This window comes from Limulus polyphemus, unplaced genomic scaffold (genome assembly GCF_000517525.1).
Source record: "Limulus polyphemus unplaced genomic scaffold, Limulus_polyphemus-2.1.2 Scaffold187, whole genome shotgun sequence".
Taxonomy (NCBI): Eukaryota; Metazoa; Arthropoda; class Merostomata; order Xiphosura; family Limulidae; genus Limulus; species Limulus polyphemus.
In genome coordinates, this window is record NW_013665797.1 from 484,899 (window position 1) to 503,676 (window position 18,778).

Below are 18,778 nucleotides of genomic sequence, written 5' to 3' on the forward strand. Positions count from 1 at the left end.
AAACAAACACGTTAAAATGTGTAAACACCATAGTGCCATCTAAAGTAAATAATAGATTCATGAATTAATCAATATATATATTTTTTAAGTCGAAGTTATTTCTTGAATTCTTACAATAAAAATTGTTATATAACCATAATAAACACTGTTTGTTCGTTATAAGGCTAGAATCTTTATGTTTAGTAACGTTATAAATACCAATAGGAAAAATTAAATTATTTCTAATATTCCATGTAAAATAACTACTTGATTTTACTCAACTAAGCAATTAAATATCATATTGTTTTAAAACTAAAATGGCCAATCAGAATCTAGTATAAATTCATTCCGGTACTGTACTGTAATGCTGGTATAAAAGATAACAGTAATACAGAGGGCAGCAGTTGAATTGTACGGGCTGCCAGAGGAACGTGTTAGATATTTTACTAATATAGTAGTTTTGGTGCTCGGAAGAATCGAACAGTATCTCATTCAAGTTATTGGAGAGTGTTTGTGTTAAGGTGCTCTGTACTCTACCTGGTGTATTATAAAGGTGAGTTAATAATGCTATATTATAAAGGTATATGAACAAATAATGAAATCTAATAAGGATTAAAATGAAGTTAAAACTTAAAAATAACTTGGCCAGTTCATAACTATTACAGTAGTAGTAGTAATAACTAGTATTAAATTTCCACTACTACTAGTAATAAACTAAAATGCTTAACTTTTAAGTTTAAAGAAATTTTTATTAAGCCTGACATTAGACACTTCAATTTAAACTTTTATTTGTAATCATATGAATTATTAACTTAAAAATATCTGTACTATTTGATTTAAAATTAAAGATCTGTAAGTCACTAATGTGTATAAACTAATAAAGTATAATGTGCACAATTTCCGGCTATAGTATAAAGTAATAAATACTACTGTAGAAGTAGGAATTTGTCATGTGCAGTTCATAATTATACTAGTTTATAATACTAATTTGTATCTTAGTTTACTTTGGCCGATTTTAAAGTTTATGAGAAAGCTATAAATTAGAATGTAACAACGATAAAACGTTAATGTCTCAGTCTACTACTGCTGCTAGTAGTAGTAGTAGTACTAGCTAAGCTCTAAAGTTTAGTCAAAGTCTTATTTTTAAATATTAAGCAAAGTTCTACTAAACCTGTTTAACATTTAAGAAAGTCTGTAAATGACTTAGGACAGTTTAGAAATATAATTAAGACAAATCAGTAAATAGCAGAACTTGTAATGTTGTTAATGCTCCTCTAATCAGGTATGCCCACTTATATTATAGAAAGCTTGCTTAAACGCTTAATGCCAGATCTAAAGTTATATCCATATTTCCATTTATTATATAATAATCTGAAATAATTATCTATAGCAGCATAAGAATATAAATTATGTAAGGAAGATCAAGGTGAGGAATAGTTGTCAGTCTGTCACTCACCAAAAGTTGACAAACATCTAAATTAGATAAAATGTAGTTCTTCACATCAACATACCTTTACTGTTTACAACATTAACAAAAGTTTACTTCAAAATTTACTTTAAACTCCACAACATCATGCAAAACTTTCCATAAGTTCAGACTATCAAAATTTTTTTTTTTGGCAAAGTAGTAGCCTGCATTTTGGCTTCCAATTTTCTTATTTTATATTCTACCATTTTGACCATCCACATATAGGAAGACTGTCAAAACTAATAATTTTGAACAATCTAGTTAAGTAACCTCTGATTTTTTTATGCATAACAAACATAAAAAATTAAATGTATCCTTATAGCTCAAATTTCTTAAATCAGGAATTTTCTGTATTAACTCAATTATATCTTTCTTGTTTGAAATAGTACAACATTGTATATAGTATTCAGAATGAGATTTTACCAAACTTGTATATAAAGACAAGAATATTACTATTCATAATTAACAATAAAAAATCTGTGTAAGCCCCAGAACTATTAGCTTTTGTGACCAAAGATAAATATGCAGCTGGAGGCTTCTGTCTCTTGTAAACAGTACCTTAAACCTTTTCCCAATTGAAAACAAGTTTCATTTAAAAAACAGATTTGCTTCTGTGTCTCCAAAAACTCAACTTGTAACCCCAAATATACACATTTATGTTTCCAACTGCTCTAACTTAGGAAGGCAGCCATAAACTTAACAATTTTAAACACCTTATTCAGTTGTATTTTATACACAATTTAGTTCATTCTCATCTTAAAAGTGAAGTTGAAGTCCTAATTCTTAATCAGGCAGAAGTTTGTATTATTTATTGAATGTTCAAGCTCATTTTTGAAATTAGGAAAGTCTAAATATGACTGGGACATTTAGATGAAGTAATATTATAAACTGTTTAAACACTTTACCAAACTGTCAAAGAAATATTGTTATTGCCTAGTTCACATTTAGTTATGAAAATCATCTTGGCTTGTGAAGTTATTACTTATATTATATGCTCATAAAACAATAGATTGAACTCATAATTTATGTTACAAGTTACTGTATGAATGATATATATCAAATCATTACTAACCATAACCTAACAGGAAAAATAGGGAGAATTTTTTAAATAGTGTTCTTTGCTTTTTTCTTCTTTTGTGTTTTAAAATTAATAACTAAAACTTGTATTGTGCTTTGTGCATTTGGGGTATGGTGAAACATATAGAACTAAATTTTAGACTGTGCTAGCCAAATGTTTTTTGAAATTAAGAAACTTTCAAATCATTTGAATCTAAGATTTTAAGTTGCTTTTATAAAAATGTTTTGTACATTTCCCATTTCAGAACTAAAATAGTCTATTACCAGGAAAAGGAGAACTGTTATATGTAGTCATCAGAAGTAACTGTGTATTTATGTCATCTAATGTCATCTTTACTTGTTTTGCCGATGGATGATGGCATCAACACAAAGAGCATGGAAATTACGTAAGTTTTCCATCTTAAAAGATGTTTAATTTGCTGTAATTTAAATGTAATAGTTTTTAATAAGTTAGTGTAAGTTTTGACATTTTCTATCAAATATGTTCTTCATACTAATTAATGATTTTTAATGGAAGAGGGGGTGATAAGCTGAATAAAATAATTTTGATTTAAAGCCAATTTACTGGCCATATTGAGACAAAATGAAATGAAAGGTACAAGAAGAATATCAACTTTAGCAATAAATAACAAATGATTGCATCTGAAGTGATAAGATGGGTTGCCAGTGTGTTAAATTTTTACTTCAGTTTTTGTTTTATGAAAATACGTACTTGTTTGATATTCTTCTTCATGAACCAAAACCCAAAAATTAATGTTTACCCAATTTTTTCTTACCATGATTTGTTTTTTTCTTTCTTGCAGAAGAATTTGTTGCCCATGGATCCAGTGTTCGTTGTTTAGCCTTTGGGAAGAAATCTGGCCGGGTCATGGTCACTGGAGGAGAAGACAAAAAAGTCAATCTTTGGGCAGTAGGAAAACCAAACTGTATCATGGTAAATGTGTGTTTTTCTCTGCTATATTCTGTGTACTTTAGTTTGATACAGTTTTCAGTCATATAGGTTACTCGCATGTATACATATCTTTGCAATAAAAAAGCTAAGATATTGAAATATCATTAAGTGATACAAAATAAGACACATCTTTTTTTGTTGTTTTCACCATGTAGAAAGTAAATTCAAATGTCATATAATGATTAAAAGGATTAGTGTTTCAGAAAGCTTCCATTAAATGACAAAATGTAGTTTGACATTTTTGAGTATTAGAGCAAAGTAGATATATCTATAGATTTATTTGCTATCTACTTGATTTGATTGGAGAAGAATTGCCAGTGATATTTTAGAAAGGTTTTATAATGTTGATCAATAAATAGAAACAATCAAAAGTGGCTTAAATCATCATTTGTTTTTTAAACAACCAGATATTGTAACATATTAATAATAATTGTAACAATTATTACTTGATGTTGTTTTTATCATACTGAGGTTTTTTATTACATTTTTGAAATTTATTTATTTTTGAACATGAACAAACAATTGACATTCATTCTGTCTTGTATAGACTTATTTGAATTTTGTTTTTAAAAGTTTATTGATTAACTGTGAAAAAATTGATTAAGTGATTTCTTTCCAACATCTTCAATGCATTCAATGCCTCATTGGAATTCACTATTGTTTTTCTTAGCCTTTTTCATATTTCAGTATATCAATGATGATACTGCCATTTAGTTCCATTTGAAATGCACAAGTATAGTTCAGCTTTACTGACTTCTCATTTCAATTCACCAGTTTTTAACTTTTTTGAGTTCTTAATTAAACCTTCCAGTGTTCATTAATGTTTTCCATATTCATGCTGGAGTATTCAGGTTTATTAAATGAGAAACGTAAAATACAGAAGTGACATGTTTATTGTTGCACATATATTTATTGAAACTATTTAAAATGTAGAAGATGAAAACTTTAGAAGAATAGCATGAAATTGTATGTATGAATGTTAAACAGATGAAAGCATCAGGGCCTAGCATGGCCAGGTGGTTAGGGCGCTCGACTCGCAATCTGCAGGTCGCGGGTTCGAATCCCCATCACACCAAACATGCTTGCCCTTTCAGCCGTGGGGGCATTATAATGTGAAGGTCAATCCCACTATTCGTTGGTAAAAGAGTAGCGGTGGGTGGTGATGTCTAGCTGCCTTCCCTCTAGTCTTACACTGCTAAGTTAGGGACAGCTAGCGCAGATAGCCCTCGTGTAGTTTTGCGCGAAATTCAAAACAAACAAACAAAAAATGAAAGCATCAACCCTTTTACCAAACATCTTAATAGTTTTTCAATCATTAAAAAAATATCAAACTAAATCATAGTTTTTCATGTCTTTTGTGACAAACATTTCAATTATATTTGCAAGTCTGTGTAAGATATGAATAATGCATTAATAAATTGTTCATGTAATATATATCCATGGATGTATTACCTGACAAACATAGAATCTATCCCAAGGTAGTCATCACTTTTAGAGTAATATCCATAATCAGAAGGCACTAGATAGAGAAGTAAATGTAGGTTAGAGTATAACTTAATGTAAAAAGGTGTTATGTGTTGTTTTTACTTCAAAGTATCCACACTTATGCTAATATAAGCAGAAAGTTAATTTTGTTTGTTCCAAAATGTATGGGGGGGGGGCTACCAGATACTAGGGGTCCCATAATAGAGAAACTGATACCATAAACAGTATATGTATTAGACCTCTGTAGTAGGAAATTTATGAATTTTTTTATGTACACTACCATGCAGTCAGACATTTGATAAAACTTTTTGTTCTGTTGGGAATGACTCACCAATGTTAGATGGGTGTACTTTCAACCAAATTACTGCTCTGAAATGCCAAAGTATCTCAACAGTTCTATGAAGTGGTTCAAACAGAGCATTCTGACATGCCTTGGTAATGCCTCGGCATTTAACCTTTGGTGTTGAGAAATTGGTAGTGTTATTACTAGCATATATTTCACTTGGTAATATGGTGCTGTCATTGTAAACTTTCAAGTTTGTTGCCATACTACTTCTTTTAGTTTCATTATGTGCTATATTATTGGCAAAAGCTTTTCCATCCTGTCATGCACTGTTTGGAACATTTCCACCTTTTTATGCTTATAAATAGTTGGATAACATAGCCTTTATCTCTTAAATTTATGGAAGTTTGGATTCTAATTGTGTGAGAATTTGCACGGCTGAGAGTATGGAATTTATAGCCACATCATCATTAAAAAACACTTTGATTTTCTCTTTATAAAGACTAATATTTTGTGCAGCATACTTAGCACTTTGTGTTTGCTTAGCTCAATCAAGTGCAAAATGTTGAAAGGACAGTAGCAGATTATCAAAAGAGAAGGATGTTACCAGAATGTCTGTTGTTAAGATTGTGGTTTGTTAATATCTAAATTTCACAAAAACTTCAATAATAATTGTAATTAATAATGTTTATTAGTTATGACAAGGAAACCCTATTGCAGAACGTCAGTCACCCTCTTCAAACCATTTTTATGGCAGTCAAACAGTGAATGATCCGTAAGGTTACCTGAGATGAAAATGACTGATTATCCAGTTTCTGCTTATGTAATATAGAAGATATGGCTTTGTTTCGGTACAGCTGATGACACTTTATATCAGTATGGAGATGGTCACCTTGAATAGTAAGAGCAGCCTTGCAACAGTGTTGCTTTCTTTAAGTCAGAGTGTTAATTAGGTCCTGAGATGTTCTTGATCACTCTCCTTAAAGACCTGTTTTTAGGGCATCTTGAGTCATTGTTTGCAATGTGGTGAAGTTTCTAAAAGTATTTCATATAATATGTGGCATTAATAATACTATTCAACAAGATGTAAAGGTCTGTATGTCCGCCAGTGCTTATTCCATGCTTATGTTTTAAAGCAGGGTTAGATCTCATTCCAAATTGGTATTTATCTGTTAACAGTTTCTGGGTGTAGCATGAATCATTTGTAAAGAAGAATACTGGTCCATGTGTTGTTGGTCCACTGGATATGTTCTTAACACCATGGAATAGAAGATATTTGATGTTTTACTGTGAATTAATTGCATCTCATTGGATATCTGGGGTACAGGACAGCCTTGTGATGCTTCCAATTGTATGTTGATAGACAAAGCATTCAGTTGGCAACTATCTGATTTAGTTTTATAGCAGTTATGCTTATGGTGTGCTAGTAAACAGCTAGTGCTTCTATTCTTGAGTTATTGATGCCCTATATTGTCCAGCTTCAAAGCAACTGTAATGTTGTCTTAGAAGCAATTTGAAATTTTGTAACACCAATAAGCATTTCACAATAACCAACTATTATTGTCTGATGAGGAGTGGAATTCTCCGAAACTAGTCTAGCTCATAGACACCCCCCCCTAATGAAAGAATAGACCATTCCAAGCTTTTACTTGTTGTTGAACAAATGTTTAAACAATTCTATTTATTCAATTTAATTATATTTGTTTCTGTTAATTGCATTAATTGTCATATTTATCACTGTTGTTTCTTCTGAAGTGTTATTATTACTGTGATTTTTCTTGTATGTTATTATTGCTTAAACATTTCCATCAGTTTGTAGTGTTTATTATGGCCAAAAACTGGGGTGTGGCACCAACCTCTTCCTGGTGGTAGGAATGAGGTGGACTAGGCAAAAAATTAAATGGTTTCGCTCAACATCTTGTGGGCACACATACTTTAGTATATACAAAGTGAAACAGCTTTCACAGTAAGCACTTTTCATTGGGTGTGTGAGCTCCAGGAGAGGCTAAGGCACATTTCAGGGTAACTTTAGCTCCAGCTTCCACCTGTCCACCCTACAAAAAAAAAATATTGCTGGCCAAAAAGTTTGCTTACAGAAGGAAATCACTACTGTTGTGTTTGAAATAGTATTTTTCTTTTTTAAATGTAACTTGGTTAATTTAATTAGAGTTTATACTTTTACTATGTATTTATTTATTAGTAATTTATGTTTACAAACATTAGTTTTTGTGGTATTGCCCTGCTATTCAAGTGTATAGTTAAACAGTAACATGTATAGTAGTACTTTTTCTGGGATGTAGTTCAGAAGTCGCTGTCAGAGCATTTTAATGGGGTTTCATTGGCTACTAGTGGTTGTTATGAGGGGATTATATAAAGTTTTGTGTTTACTGGTGTCATGCTTTTTAAGGTACAGAGAATTTTTAATAGTGTATGAAGCAAAACAATTAGTTATGTGTTTTATTAGTTATATCATTTCTTTGGATGTCAGTTTCATTAATAGTAATGATTAAAATGTTGAATATATTTCTTATTTTATTTATACATTTTTCTTGTAATTATGTGATTATTTTGCATTGTTAGCTAATTTATAAAATTATGACAATCTCATAAGCTAGTCGAACCTTGTGAGATATTATTAGGATCACTGCTGAAAATAGTTAATAATGAGCTTACCAAACTGATATATCATTGTATACTAAGCATTACTTGTTTTTGTTTTATGACTTTATATACACTAATTACTGGGTTATTTTTAATTCCCATCTATGTAGTTAGCTTGCTTGTTTTCAGAATTTCTATAAATATAATAGCACTGTCTGTTGTGTGTGTCTGTAACTACTTGGCAGAGTGTGGATGGATCTTCACCAAAACTGGTATGGAGGCTCATTAGGTCCATATGGGGGTGCATAAAAATTTTCAGTTTTGAGTTTTTACCGCTACCTCATTTCCAGTAGATGGATCAACATTAAATTTGGTATGGAGATTCATTGGGTCCATGCATACAGATTTTCAGTTTTTACCACTACTTTGCCCCCTGTTGATGGATCTTCACCAAATTTGGCATGAAGGTTTGTTGGGTCCATTTGGAGATACATGCAATTTTGTATTTTACAGTTTTTATGGGCGTTTTTTACGTTTTTTTTACAATTACATTTAAGGGAAGCAACTTTTCATATCCTAAGATAACCTTTCATTACATACCTTCAGTTCAGCTAGTTTATAATAATTTATAATAGTTAGGTCCAAAATTTGTACAACACCAAGCTTCCCCATTTTGTCTTTCTAGTTGTTTTAAAAGTAATATAACTAGATGAAATCGACTAACATTTATGTCATTATTTTCAGATTTTCCTGAACTTTTGATTTTTGTAGTGAATTTTATACTTGCTATCACAAGGTACTTCCTTTTTTAGGTATTTAACTAGTTTTTCAAGTGTCTTATTGAAAAGCGGGTTTCAGAAACGACAGTCTTGAATAGCTTTTTAAAGCCACCGGTGCAAGGCTGAGAAAGTTATTATTCATATGAGGCATTATGGGATATGTTTTGAAATTATTCCTTGCAGTTTCAAGCTTTTTGAAGTCCGTTACATGATTTGTATTTTCGCTGTAAGTGGACAGCTTGCTCTGGTCGGAAGTTAATATTAATGGGGCATTGTGGGTAAGCGCCAAGTACTGGGGGATTGGAGGCGTTGAATAAGTTTTTACTTTAGTAGGCTTGCGCCTGTGTCTTTATATCTTTATACTTGCCACATTTGTCATTAACACAAAATTGTTTGGTGAAAAAGATGCATATAAAAACGTCTTATTCTTATTACTTATTAAATAATAAATACACATAAGGATGTGTATACAAATACATTTGTTGTTTTTAGTATGGAGGATTATTAAGCGTTTGCATGTTTATTAGAATATCGAGATTTATGATATAAAACAGTCAAACACTTGATCGCTATATGTGCCCTTTCAATCTCTTTCTAGGGTTATGATTTTTTTATAGGGCGAGGCGCGAAAAGTAGGACACGAAAGTAGGTATTTTGGAGAGATGAACAGCTGTTTTGTTTGATTAACAAAAGTGTCTTTTTCTGTATTTATGTGTGTACTTTTACGTTGTATATTATAATAGTTATAATGAAAAATGTTACTACTGTTTGTCACTTGTCTTTAAATTCATGTGGATGGATAAGCAAACTTTCGTCTAACGTACTTTTATCACGTGAAATCAGCGTGCAAAAGGAACGTGGTTGGCATAATAAATGAGAATTTAAAATGATTCGTATCGTATGTGCATTCTGAACACGAAAACGTTCACTAACCTAGATGAATCGAATTTGAAATATGCAGTACACAGTTCTTTAGAATGTTCATTATCGTTTGTGGGCTTGGCACAGGATAATATGGGTCACGATGCTCAAGTTTGTTTTCACACGCTCTATAAGTGTAGTCATAAATTGGTTGCCATGTGCGGTACAATTACACGTTTCACTGTCATTATTATAAATTCCAAACAAAGAGGTGAAGATAAAGACAACATCGTTTCCAAGCTGTGAATTATTGTCTTGATATAATAAGAGAGATTGTGAATTTACATTAGGATTTTTTATAATATAGATATCTTAAGTTTAAAGGTTAAACCACTAATCTTTATGGCGGGAATGTAATTTTTTTTCAAATGAGACCAGTGAAGTGGAAGTCCTAAGCACTTTAGGTGGTGTTTAGCACGTTTTTGTTCATACTGTTATTATCATTGTTATATTGTAGGTAACTTTATGAATAATTGTACATATAAATTGTTTTATTCATGTGATATTATCTTGTCATTAGACAAGGGATCATGGGGGGTGTGGACATTTTTTTTTCTTTATAGAGTTAGGAGATATTTTCGCCCCATTCTTGTTGATTCTTTTTGGTTTCCAACAAAATATTTTAAGGGTAAAAGGCTAAAGACGTGGACAGAATTTGTGTTCTAAAGTTATCTCAAGTATTCAAACAGTGTATATGTACGTTAATTACACTGTCGTACTGATGAATAGTTCACTTATTATTTAGATACGTCATAATCGTAAGTTACACGCCCAGTTTAGGTTTCTGGTAGGGTGATAATTTCCCATATGTGCGATTCAAAAGCCAAATTCTTTGGGTGTGGGTGGAGACCGGTTCAATTGACTCACCCCACATGACGTAGTTAATGTGTGTGTGTCCAAGTATCGTTTTCTTGTTTGAATGCTAAGAAATGTGCATTTCGCTAAATATACCTCTTGTGAAGTCGGATTCTAAAAACTTCCTAAAAAATTAACGTTCATCTAGCGGTATCTGTATGTCGTGGGCTATGTTGTTTCTGCTCTTATATCTAGAACTGGAACGTGACAATAACAAACTGTCATAAGTGATCGACACTTCGTGTAAGAAACCCGTTTTTGTCGCATTATTTGTTATCATTAAATGGTGTATTTCAAATTTGGGTGTTTATTTTTAGAAAGTTTTGGGAGTAAAAACACTACCAAATATTATGATCATGTATTTTTATTTTCATTGAATCCTGTTGTTTTGGGATCCAAGTCAACATGACTAGCTTTTCCGTATTCATGCTGAAAATTTAATGTAACCATAGCAGTGAGAACAATAATTCTTTCTTTAGAGAAAAAAAAAAAGATTTGCATTGCTGGGACGGTATGGAGGAAATCAATGTGGAATTAAGGAATAAATAAGAATGGAACCGTGTTATTTCTTATAAGTAAAAGTACCCGTCCCCAGTGACGGGAAAATTTTACGTCAATCTACAAATTTAAATTATTTCATGGGCTTTAAAAAGGTTGTGTTGCACTCCTGGTTTCGCTTAGAGCCAAAGCTCTGAGCTACTTATACCGCCCACCGCTAATAGTAATTGTTGAGCATTTCAGTCATGCTAAGAGCTGCTCAACAATAACATACGGGAAATCTACATTTTTATTCTTGACGTTACGTCACACATTGAAATGTGAATGCTAGTGTGATTAATTCTTAACAGTTTGGTGTAAAATATCCTGCTTGCGAAATAAAATTTGGCATCAACATTATTCATGCCTGTTCTCTCGTCATTTCAAAAGTGAATGTTGAGCTTTGCCTGCGTGCGCACTTTTCAAACGGGAAACGGGCGAAAGTTCTAACAAACGCCACGGTTCGTAATATATGTATATATAAATATGTATATCAGATATGCTAAATGTGTAAGGACGACTATGTTTAGATTAATGTTAACAACTTCATATTATTGTTACAGGAACACACACACACACACCAAATTATATGTTACTGAAATAGTCAATATTACCGACAATTTACAATCAACTCCTATCTATCAAAGCCAGGACAAACTTTTCAACATCTGACTTGTTTGAGAAGTTAATTAGTTTAAAATTCTGCCTAAAAAAGGTGGTAAGAAATAATACTTTGGAAGAAGAGAATTTTTACCAGTGTATACGAATTGACTTCCATAAACAGAAAAATCAAGTGACTCTTGTTGAATAATCAGTGACTCCATGTGGCATGTTCAGCTGTTATCAGGCCTCACTGAATGCAGCACAAAACAAAGAGCTTGCTGGGAAGTAACATGCGTTAACTCTTTCTGATGAAATCTGTAGAATCGTGGCGTATTCATCCTTTTCAAAGAACATTCAATATTATACGTAAAATACACTTGCCAGCATCAACTTTCTTCCAGTGATTGGCAGCAGGAGAAATGATATGCAATGGTCATTTTTCATTGTTACTAACATAAGAAACCTTACGTTGCATTTTTTCTTAATACTAATCCTGTATTAAATGAGTTGAAAATACATACAGGTACTTAATGCAACAGGAATATCGTAAGTACTGAAAAACGATGTGAAAGTGTCGTGTGCATAAATGCATCTATATTGTACTGGTCAGGAAATATAACCGATGTCACTGTTTTGTTTTAATCTAATTTTGGGCAGTACAACTGTGGTGGGCGGTTACCTTATCATCTAGGGAGAGATCTTGTCTGTTAAAATTGCAGAATTGTGGGATGCACCTGGTCGGCAGTAACGTGCAGTTAAACCCCGATTGCTATTCACTATACTGTCAAAGAATCCAACATCCTCCGATGGCTCAGGGCCTGGCGTGGTCTGGTGATTAGAGTGCTCGACTCGCAATCTGCGGGTTCGAATCCCCGTCACACCAAACGTGTTCTCTCTTTCTGCTCTGAAAGCGTTATAATATGATGGTCAATCCTACTATTCGTTGGTAAAAGAGTAGCCCAATGTTTGGCTGTGGGTGGTGTTCCCTCTAGTCTATCACTGCTAAATTAGGGACGGCTAGCGCAGATAGCCATCGTGTATCTTTGCGCGAAATTCCAAACAAACCAAACCGATGGCTCAGCGGTAAGTCTGAGAACTTATCACGCAAAAAAGTTGCGATATCCATTCTGTAGCTTTTCGCTTTAGAATAAACAACCCAACTGCTGTCACAAAAACGTTCCTTGCTGTATAACAGTATTTCCCAACCGAAAAACTACTGCGCCTCGTAGATCTTTTGAATATTTTACCGCGCCTCGATAGCATCAGTTGTAAGTATTTTAACATTTTAAAAGAGAAGATGCGGCAGAAGGGGCCTTATATTTTTATTCGATTGCTCATTAGAGTTAGACAAATAAGATTGAAGGATATAAAAATTTTGTTTCACCTGATTAATGACATTATATAGAGTAATTTACGTTAAATTTCGTACTTCTTGGAGGGATGATAAATATATTCGAGAAGAGAGGATGTCTAGAGAACAAATGTCACAATAGGTGATATGAGGTTGTTTTTAAATATTTACTTATACAATTAAGAACTTAAAACTTGATTTATTATCTATGTTTTTGTCAAGTTTGATCTTATACCATGATGATTAAGTAGTTTAAATTTCGAATGTAACTCACTAAAACGTCGTGACATGCGCACTTAGACACGCCCTTCGCGAAAGGGGTAATTGAAAGTTAATTGTCGGAGTCAGATAAAAATGATGAAAGTTACTAATAAATTATTTATTATTTTTTAGTCTTGGCGAAATGTTCTACAACATATCACGCCTCGGCGGATGGGAACACTGCCCTATAACACTTCCAGTAGCTTGCACTGCCAGAACAACGCAAGCAGGGTCACGTCCCCCATTAGTTTCCCATCACTACTGAGAAGCGTAACTTCTCAGATTACGCTACACTATTCCGTTCATTCGTTGTCCACATTTTGCTCTTTAAAATACCACTGAGTCTGTGATTACTGGTTGTATGCAAAATAGCGTTTTATTGGTTTAGTTCTTAACTGCCATATGCCAGCTTTTATTTCAATGTACCGTGCCTAGTAAGGTGGGAGTTTAGTCGAATATTGATCGCCACTGAAGGTTGGGCACAGTGTGACGTTACTTACATTTTACAATCCTGTGGAATTGAACGCCCTCCCTCTTTCCCTTCCCGAGCCCTTACTTTGTAACTTCTTGTTAGTTAACCTTAACTGCATTGCTTGATCCACTGTTATTACAATAAACCTGCTCGAGTACAAACTTGTGATGAAACTAGAACCATGGGTTAGTAGTTTCTAAATGTTTTCAAATTTATTTGAAAATGATAAATAGTGTTGTCGACTTACGGAAAGGTTGTGCCCAAGAGACTTTTCTGACTTCTGGAAAGCAAAAGATATATCTTAAGTGCTGTTTTTTATACACCTCTGATTTTGCATCCGAAGTGGACAAATTGTGAGGAACGTGGGGGGGGGGGGAAGGATCACCTGCAGTTTTACTCAACTTTTTTTGACAAATTTCAAGGCTATTGGTTTCTAATTATTTACTAGTTTTTAGTGTTTAAACAGCAACTTTTTAAGGCATCCAAATGTTTTCCATCCAGTTTTAAAAAGTAGTCGTTCTTCAACCTTTTTGTAAATACTTGATTAACCTATTTGAAGTTTCGATGGTATTCGATAATAATTTCATCAGTAATAGTTTTTACTTGATAATAGGTGTTGAAGGTGATGTTTGCACTGCCTCACGTGTAGCACGTGTATTGTTTATAACACAGGTAACAATGCTTATTCTAGGAGTTTGTAATATTAGTGCTTTCCTAGCCGCATTCTAAGTTGTGAGTGTTTCGAGTTACCGTACTTTTGTTACGTCTCCGTTCGTTAGTTAATTTTCCGTAAATTCGTTCCGACGAAACTTTAGCGACACAAGTCCTTTCTTAAATAAAACTGGTTTATTCTTTCTGAATATAACTTTGCGATACATTTAATATCAACAGTCGCACTATGATTCTTAACGAACATCTCACATGCTCGACTTCAACAATACTCAGTTCTATTACACATTGTACCGTCACGTTGTGACCGTCTTATATATTTACCAACTACCCCCAATCTAGTAGCCTCCTGACAATTCACGAAGGAACAGGATATTTCTAGAAGGAGGTGGCGTGATACTAGTCACGTGACCTCGACGACGCAACACTTTATTACGTCATAAGACTTGGTAGAGGTCCTTGGTGTACCAGTTTGTCAACAAGTTCACTACGTTCCGTTTACTTGACCTTTATTTTTAAGATATTTTGTTAGATGGTCGTTTCATTTAGATATTCCAATTTAATAATAAAATACCATTGTTTTTACCGCAATAATTATACTTTTATTACGTAATGCAAGTTAAGCCTAGGTGATTTTACTTGTATAATGTTTGGCCTTACGTTGATTGTCCTGACGCCAAGGTTAAAGTCGTATTTGATATGACCTGAAAACGGGGTTGTCACGTTCACGTTCATTTCCGGATATTCCAGCATTTTTTACTGATTTTATTTATGTGTTTTTTATTATAAAAAAATAAGATCTCGTCGGTTTTTTGTCCAACACAACAATGAAAATTTTCTATTTAAGTGCATCGAAACTGTAATATGAATATATCGTGACTAATTGCAATAACTTTCCGGCTTGAATGAAATTTACGGCTGTGTTGTAAGTTTAGGAATTGTTGACGGAACTGTTTTAACAGAAAAAGTCTATGATCACATTCTTTCCATTTGCGAGTGTAGAACTGCAGTTCCTGCAGTCAAGCTGTATGTATATTTAAGTTTAGATGAAAATACTCGAAATGTCGCGGGAAAACAGACACCATAGCTCGAAAACTTTAGTTTTTGTTGAAGTTTTCCTGAATTTCGTATATTTGCATGTTTGGTAGGGTTTTTTTCTTCATGTTAGCACAATATGAAAATCATACATTCCAGAAAGCAATTTAAAAAAAGTGCCAAACACGGATTGTTTATAAAATTATTATTTTTAAATATTTTAACACTGCTGATGCTACTTGTTGATACGTGTAGTTACATATTGGAGTTCGACAAATGTAACAGAAGATAAACGGGTATTCAGGGACACTTATAAACAATTTTAGTATCATGTTGCACAATTACGAAAAAAAAACCTGTAAAATAGAAATTATATTCTGTTAAGCGATAATAAATTAAACACTAGGATGAAATAATTGGTAGAAATCGATACCAACCCCTAAAGTTTGTCGGCGGTAAGTTTACGGAATTACAGTACTAAAATCCGGGATTTGATCCCACCCACTCCGGTAGATAGAGTGCAGATAACCCATTGTTCAGCTTTGCATTTAAACAACTTGATATAAATATATAATTATGCTTGTTAAATACTGTAAGTCTAACAATATTATTGGTTAAACGTGTAAATATACTCTTAATATAGTTAGAAAAACAGTTTAAAAACGAAACCGTTTATTGTGGACTTCGTTCCAAAATCGTTACGGTTTAGTTTTTTGGTGTCTTCCCGTTAAACTCCGTCTTTACCGTTCTTCAACGGTTATATGTACACGTAAGCGTTTTGTCGCCTTAACTTTTGCGTCAGTACGGGATAATGTCACCTTTAATTTACCTTTCTTTTTTTTTTTTTTTTTTTTTTAGTAAGAATTGAAAGTAAACATTTCGTTTCTATGACTACGCTCTTCCCGGAAGCTTAACCTGAATGCGTATTTGTATCTGATTGTTTTACTTTTGTCTCTTTTATGTGATAGAAAAGAAAAATAAGTGCTCCTTACCCATGGTTGTCGTATTCAGTGACCCATTTTCTGTTTTGCATTTGTGTTTAGTTTCATTGCTGTGTGAAAGATACAGTATTATGACATTGGACACTAGTGCACGTACACTCGTTTTTGTCAATCAGCCAAATGTTGAAGCTATATCGTCACAAGACAGTTGGCGTAGTGGCGTATAGGTTTGGTGAAAACTCGTGTACTTAGACTATATTTACATACATTATTGTCGTGGCAAAATATATGCGTAAATAATTACTTACCAAAACAAACTTGACGATGTAACAGTTGTACTACTTTTATCTGTAAAACATCCAAACACAATCAGAAATGAATAGAAGAATGTAAAGAAACGAAAAAACTTAAATTTTGAGTTATTTTCATCACAATTGTTAGGGCTCTGCTGATATATATTTGTAGAAGCATATGAAAAACCTTGCTCGTGATGTTGTTACCATTCTTATAAGAATATGCTCGAAAAGTTACAAATGCATCATATTATTAATAATAAAATAAAAGTCGCCATAAAAGTAATGAAAATTTGTTGTACTTCGTAGCACAAAGCCCCCCAGTGGCACAGCGGACTTACAACGCTAGAATCCGGGTTTCGATACCCGTGGTGGGCAGAGCACATTGTGTAGCTTTGTGTTTAATTACAAACAAACAAACAATCGTAGCATATAATTTCAGGAAACCGCTTTAAACAGTTAGGCTGGCGGACACGACGGTCACGTGATTGTACGTAAAAAAAAAAAAGGAGGTTAAAACGAGCGTCACTAGGTGTCAGGGTGGTTATTAAATTTTACATATCTGCAAAACTAACTATTGTTCCATCGTTTTTTTTTTCACATTTTATAATTGCTTTATTATTCATCCAACTCTTAAACTGTGTAACTATGTATTCGTTAATTAATTGCATTTTAACAACGTGTTATATGAATGCCAAGGTGTGTGCACGCGTTTTTTATTTTGTAGCGAATCGGTGTTAACTATTTTTATAGATGGACAGGTATACTGATGTCGTGACTTAAGCAGAGAGCGAGGTATATGTAATTCAACAAATCTTAACGGTTTGCCACAGTTCCGAGAGGGCTGTGTGTGTGTATATATAGTTCACCCAGTTTTGCCTTCGATTTTTATGTAGAAACTCCTATGCTCAGACAGTGTACGTGTTTTATACTGTGGTTAATTCACGGTAGGTGTCGTAACCTTGAACTTCATAGCGATCGAAATGGCAGTACATGTTGGATATACCTAAGTCGAAAAATATTAACTATTTAAAAATAAACTTTTGACTTCTGATATGAATAATCCAGTTATTTCATTGACGCCGAAATAAAGGTTCTAAAGATGTTAAATTTGAGAAACATAACAAAGTATAGATTGTACCAGAAAAAAAAAACTATGAAAAAAAGACGAATGAATATTTTGTAAAATCACACTATTTGGCGCATTTCCGTATATATTTTTTCACAGGAATTTGGACTATACTCAATGTTTAAGTTAGTCGTTGATAAACATTTATCGTTTGCAGCTCTGACGTAAGAGACTGTTAAAAAATTACAGTAATTTTGAGAGTGTATACTTTTCAAAATTCGTTGTATATCTGAGTAAATTCAATCAAGATATTATACTTTTAAGCAACCTTTTTTTTTTAACTTTCTTGCAGAATACATGAATGTCGTAAAGGGAATCCAAGTTTTACTTGTAGGTAAATTCCGATGAACTTTTGAATGACAAATATAAATTCGGTATTTATCGAGTTAACCTAGCATATGATTATCAGTTTTGTGTGTGGACAGAGGGGATGAGACCATAAGTGACTACGTATTTACGTCATCTTGCTATCAGTTGTATGAGTTACCAGGCTTGGTTTTAATGGAAGATGAGAAATGAGTGGTGATTTTATTAACTTAAAATTCTAATGTGTGTAGATTATCTCAGCGGTTAGTAATGAAAATACTAAATAACATGGTGTGTCTATTCATTTATCAGTTTCTTGTCTTGTCTTTTGTATGAGGGACAATTTAATGGAAGCACGAATGTGCTTTGCAATCGGCGGTGAAGTTTGTAGACATTGTTAGTGTATTGTTGTAAAGTGTGCATCTGTTGAAAACTGAAGTCGTGAGATGAGTGGCGCAGATAAACCCGTAGCTTTGCGCAAGTTAGCCCCAAACAACTTATCATGACCTCCGTTCATTCACAGCACCGTTTATAATCTGTTGATCAGCATACTTGTTTTATTAACCTTGTATATACTGTAGTTGTCAATGGTATATACTTATTTGTGACACTTTCTTACTATCTTGGTTACTCTCTTGTTGAAGCCTAAATATATGCTAGATGTATTTACGCAGCGTCCCCGAGAGTGTTCTGTTTCAAGAGTAAATAAAACCCAAATTAAGAGTAACAAATATTTTATTTCTTGCTTTTGAAGGTCATATGTCACGCTGTGTTGTAGCCT

At 33.0% G+C, this 18,778-nt stretch overlaps 1 protein-coding gene across 1 annotated transcript in view; it reads left to right on the plus strand.

Annotated features, from left to right (window-relative positions):
* The first annotated feature begins 390 nt into the window (after positions 1 to 390).
* The window catches only part of LOC106478178 (katanin p80 WD40 repeat-containing subunit B1-like), a 69,190-nt gene continuing 50,802 nt past the window's right edge, over positions 391 to 18,778 (plus strand). The window contains exons 1-3 of the mRNA XM_022381744.1: positions 391 to 532; positions 2,770 to 2,910; positions 3,328 to 3,458. Coding sequence (XP_022237452.1) covers positions 2,877 to 2,910; positions 3,328 to 3,458 — 165 coding nt within the window. The 5' untranslated portion in view covers positions 391 to 532; positions 2,770 to 2,876. The remainder of the gene's footprint in view (positions 533 to 2,769; positions 2,911 to 3,327; positions 3,459 to 18,778) is intronic.